At 34.0% G+C, this 6,000-nt stretch overlaps 1 protein-coding gene across 4 annotated transcripts in view; it reads left to right on the forward strand.

Moving 5' to 3' along the window:
• The window catches only part of LOC122816834 (tripartite motif-containing protein 54-like), a 361,207-nt gene extending 355,957 nt beyond the window's left edge, over nt 1-5,250 (forward strand). For all 4 annotated transcript variants that reach the window (XM_044089887.1, XM_044089886.1, XM_044089885.1 and 1 more), the window contains one exon: nt 4,508-5,250. Coding sequence is in view for 1 of the 4 variants with exons in the window: in XM_044089886.1 (XP_043945821.1) it covers nt 4,508-4,528 (21 nt within the window). In the remaining 3 variants the exon portion in view is untranslated. The remainder of the gene's footprint in view (nt 1-4,507) is intronic.
• Nucleotides 5,251-6,000: the final 750 nt, after the last annotated feature.

Genomic DNA, 6,000 nt, shown 5'->3' on the forward strand with positions numbered 1-6,000 from the left:
CCCATAATATCTGAATAAGTGAGTAGGATTTTCCTGACAGCATCAAAGAAACATTTTCCTTCCTTCTGTGTTTTTTCTTAAGTTTTGGATTTTTCTTGGTATATTGATTTGATTTTCTTAGTATATTTTATTTTTATTTCCCATTCATTTACCAGGTTAGTCCAACTGGACACAAGGTGACCATTTTCAGTGGAGGCTCGGAGAGAAAAGCTCCAGATACATAGTAAACATTTATAAAAAATAATAAAAATTAATTATACAAACAGCTATTTTGTTCAAAGAGCATACAGTGGTTAGAATATTGAGAAACAATTAAACAAGATAATATACAACAAATATACAATTGCTTGAACATAAATTCAAAAAGAAGTTCCCATAGACAAACAGGGTCATAAACTAGAAATCATAACTATATTGATATGCTTTATATTGCATTTATCTTTTTAATGATGGTATATGTGTATTATTGTACGTCATATGTGCACAAATATTTGTATTAATCTATGTATTTACAGTATATTGACAAAGCACTGGGTTACATCAGAGGCTTGGGAGGTCATTGTTAAGAAACTGAGAACTGTTGTAAAGCTTGGCATTGAATACCATAAGTTCAGGTTATGCTATAAGAGAATAACTATGTAAAGATAACCATGTCAGCAGCCAGAATGCATTATAAACTGAATGTTTTACTGTAGCCCACTGAAGGAGAGGAGATGGGAGGAGTAACTTGGCCAGGAACTGAAACTTGCAAAACTGCCCCTTGTGGAAAGTATTTTTTATCTCAGTAATTTGTTGACACTTTTGCAAGTTTCTTTCAGAGAATGTGTAGTACATCAATAGGAACAACATTTGTAAAACTCATCACATACCAGTCAATGACACATGAGCTGCAGACTCTCAAACTTGGCATTTTTTTTCAGGTGGTCCATTCTAAGTGAATGGAAGTCTAGTCTGACAGCAAATGGTAGGTCTATTTGTTCTCACAGTCTGTGCATTAAGACAGATTTAGCTTTCCAAAGGAATCACAAAGTCTGCCCCCATGAGGGCAGAGAAGAGTAAAAAAAATAAAATTAGGAATGAGTACTTATTTTGCTGCAGGCAACTTTAGGAGGTGCAGTAAATTATGGCAAGATAAAAAATATATGTTTTTTCATTGTTTGTCCTTGTGGTCCTTTAAACATATGTTCCAGTTACAGCTCCTGGTTTGTTTATGTGCAATAAACAACTTGAGCTGATCACAGTGCCTCAGTGTCTCATTTGAATACAAGGACATCTGACAGTAACAACACTGACATCAGTGCTATTGCTAAACTGAATTGTATTGAGCTCATCTCATCTCATTTATTATTGCGGTGTCTGGCACTGAGAAAAAAATTAATGGATTTCATTTTTTTTCTTGTGTAATCCTGATCTAGAAAAATGATGGAAAAATCATCACTATAATGTCTATAAGTTTTTAAAATAATGTGAAACCACAGCATGGTGAAGCAGCAAACAATCCAATTGGAAAAAAAGTGTACTAATAAGCCGCAGACTGTCCATATGAGAAGCAGAAAAGATCAACACAGAGTTATATCACTTAATCTTGCTCACAATTACTAGGCCATAAGCTTAATAATAAGACACATTAACCTAGGAAATTGGAACTGAATGGCACACAACTGAATATTAAAATGGCTACATTGGCCTACTGATGCTATTACTAAACTAGGACAATATCTCTAAAGTAGTATTTTTTTATTAGATTTCTCAGGAAAATATGATATTTGGCTACAGAATGCTCTTAGCTGATAAATTTAGGTGTAAAGACACACATACATTGCTATCTTTATGCAAAGTTCATCACTAATCTAAGTCTATATACAGAAAATATCACTGTTTTGCAGAAATATATGATTCTTACTTGTGAAGTAACACCATCACCATCACAATTCAGATATATTGTTGGCATGTACTACATTTTATCCTGAACTGAAGTGATATACCCACCCATAATTTAAACTCAGTACATTTAAACTTGGCAAACTGACACAGAGAAATGCCTGTAAATGTATCTACTGACACTTCTTAGTAAAGTTTGGAAGGAAATTGACATATACACATACACGTGTGCCCAAACCTGCACACACACACACACACACACACACACACACACACACACACACACACACACACACACACACACACACGAGTGTGCACACACATGCTCATACAAATACACACTATTTTTTTTTTCTTTTTCCATTTTGAATCCTTTTCCATTCATCAAGCAATCCTAATTGTTGGACAGTTTTTATGCTATCATTTGGCATCTTTGTTCCATGCACAGAAAGATAATACATTGTCTTCTGTCTGAAAGCAGCATTTGATGAGTTATTAGCTGGCTCCTTATGGTCTTATTAGACACTTTACTCCAATACCATGTGTTTTATATCAAATGCTTAATCTTATTAAATTAAAATTTATAAATCATTTCTGTGGGTGGCATATGATTCCATTCATATGCAGAGTCATCTATCTGGTCTGTTAACTGGAGGCACTTTCAGAGCTCTGTATTCAAATAACCTCACTCCTTATCCCTGCTTTATATAACAACAAAAGATGGAACATTTCCATGGGCAGTGTATGCCTTTCTTTAGTGCCTGAAATGCAACACAAAGACATTAAACTGGGCTTATGAGAGAGAATTATATACATTGGTTATAACTGCGGGTCCATGACAGATATAACAAGTGATGGTGGTAGCTATGTAATAGTTTTCTCTAGTCACTTTTGCCCTCTGGGAGAATCAGTATAAACATGGGTCAGCAGAAAAGAAATACTGCCTAGTGTTAAAAAAATGTTATGTATCCCATTAAAAATGCAGCTGCTATAAACAAGTTATTTTTTATAACTGAGAGAAAAGTGGAAGCAGATGCTTTACAAAGAATTGGTTGCCCTTGCCATCTAATGGATGGCACAACAACTCTTTTCTTTTGACTTGATGTGTTGGCAAAATCCTGATATGAACTGTGGTACAATGTTATTTTATCAGTTTGTGAATAGGTATATGTGTTTCACAGTCATCATAATAGGGTAAGGGCACTTTTATTTAGATTTTCATGATTATGTTTTCTCAGAGCCACAGCTTCCTTTAATAGCAGATGTGAGACTTGATTTTAGTACAGGTTAATTTTCAAGTGGGTTATCATCATTTACTGCCTTTGTAACAACATAAAATGAGAAAAGTGGCCCAGATTAAAAAAAAAAAAATAATAAGTCTTCATTTTGATAAACTGAAGACAAATAATTTGCATTAACCAAGAAAAAGGAAAATATCCAGTTCAAGGCATCTGAAAATTTCAGTTCCAACTGTATGTGGAACCACATCTTTTTACAGTTTGTGTTACATCCACTTATGTGCTCTCTGCCTGTATGCCAGGTTCACTCTTTGTAGTAGGTTATGATCCCTGCCTTGATACTTTTCCATCATCATTTATTTATTATATTATTTATTTATTTGTTAACCAGGTTAGTCCAACTGAGCCAGTGGCCCATTTTCAGTGGAGACCCGAGGAGAAAAGCTCCAGCTTACAATACAATGCAATTTGTGAAACATTACAAAAGAAATGATATACATTACAGGAAATACAAATTTTGGAAAAAACTAGAATGAAAAATAAATTACAGGCTTAGAAAAACTTTCTTTAGTTATTTCAGGCAGAACTCCAAATGAGCATACACAAATATGGTTAAACATGTATGTAAGTGAGAGACAAATATAATTAGTCATCTATTTCAAGTACCTGAATAGTGGTCTCATTTTATTATTACTGTATTCTGAACTCATAAGTCTGAATAATTATTCAGTATTAAAATTCATGAATGACTAAATTATTTTTTATAGGTTGATACCATACATTTATACCACTCCATAGCAACATCCCAAGGATGACCTTTGGCTGGAATGATATCTATTAAGCCCACAATGTACATAGATCTGTATCTTACTTGACATGACAAACTCCAGATTTGGTGTGTCAGCCATTTAATGTATAAACTCGCAAATAATAAAATAAAAATAGACAAACAAACTAAGCGTTTTCACCTTAAACAATCTGGGCTTCTTCAGATTCATAAGGTAACAGATACCCTGACATATGCCACCATGAACCAGATTTGTTTAATTGATTTCTGTGTCAAAATAGCTGTTCACAGTTTGAAAGTTGTCAAGGAAAGCAAAAGAGGTCAACAACTGGAAGAACTATATTCTGAATAAATCACCAGCTAAACTTGTGCTCTTACCCTCTTATTGTGACTTGTGAATGACAGTACTGAAAAACCTTTGCAAAGATCATGCCATTGTAGTTTAGTATTCCAAAGTTCAACCTAGAAATCCATGCTTTAATTATTTTCAAGTATTATATGAATTATGTGCACCTATGATTAACTAAAACTGCATATCTGTACCTTGAAATGTCTATGTTCACATGTCAGTAACTTCATACTTTTTTTAATCTTTTTTCAGATTACCACTTCTGCACAGTGAAGCGTACCCGAAGACTTCAAATCACTTCTCTAGTCTGTACAGTGGCAAAATTACTGCTGACACTACATGTAGCCCTAGATTATTTATGGACTCTTATGCAACTGTAGAAATTGCTTCATTATACATAACACGCATTGTATGTTAAAATTTATCAGTATGAAGAAAATAGTCTCAGTAGCTTCACTCAGTAATTTTTGCCAATTATTTTTGGATTTCAGAATCACAGTTAAGCAATGTTGGTGCTCACATGCATACAAAGTCTTACCTGTTTATGATCTATATATAGTTTAAATTGCAAAGTTTTATTTTCTGTTTCAGATCATAAAGTGGGTATGCAGAATACATAGACAGCTGAATATATGGATTGATTTATAGATGGAAATACATATTTTTACAAGTGCTCTTTCCTGAATCAAAGCAAAATTTTTATAAACGGCATATGAACAGAATATATTATCGCATATTTGAAATTATAGCCCATGGCATTAATGCATCTAATTTGAGACAGATTTCTAGAATTTCTGAAAAAACTACATTTTTTTATTTTTTTGGATAACATTTTCCCCCAAATTTTACATACTGTACTGTAAACTATATAGATTTCAGGTCTGGAAATTAAGTCTGGGCTTTAAAAATGCCACACTAAACGAATGTAAGAGAAACTGAACTGCATTACCAATAATACTGTAATAATTTTTGGAATACCAGACCCAAACAGCAAATACTGATATTGTCTGTTATCCATTCTGTCAGAATGTAAAATGATGTACAGGATATCCTAGTCAAGCCACTCTGTAATTATTGTCCTTCAATACTGTTTATCGTTATTGACAGGGGGAAGACAATTGCATTGTTGTGTTGTACTTCTGCAGCAACATATAATGCATGTGCTAAGAACATGCAGGCTGCACAAACATATCAACTTCCCGTACTTCTGGTGCCATGACACCAGCTCTGGTCCTCTTTTTGTCACAGCACCTACAGATGCACAGTATTACCACATAGATATGAATTAGGAGTAACATGCAGAATCACAGAACATATCACATTTCAGTGCAAGTATAGTACTACACTTCCCATAATACCTTGAGGTCCATGAATGAAGCTTTACTATGGCACTGACCTACTTTGCTATTCATGTGGTTGACACATGTCAGCAGACTCTAAAGAAGCAGGACAATGTCAGAATGACTCACTTTTGTAAATGAGCTCTGACTGAGATACTTTACTATCTATAATATGTGTGCATATAGTGGGAAGAGGAGCTATTGATGCTTTGGTACACACTGATGCATTTTGTAGAACTATATAGATTGCTCATTTTGACAAATGAGGGCACTAGAAGAATTATTAGTTAGGTTTTTCTTGCTACAACACACTTGACAAAAACCCTAAAGTAGAGAAATGGTATGTTACAAGTGCTTCTCCTTCTCTGTGTTACTGACTATTATTCATACATGGTCTTGGTAGTC

The sequence above is a fragment of the Protopterus annectens genome, chromosome 12.part0 (assembly GCF_019279795.1).
Source record: "Protopterus annectens isolate FY-2018-M chromosome 12.part0, PAN1.0, whole genome shotgun sequence".
Lineage (NCBI taxonomy): Eukaryota > Metazoa > Chordata > Ceratodontiformes > Protopteridae > Protopterus > Protopterus annectens.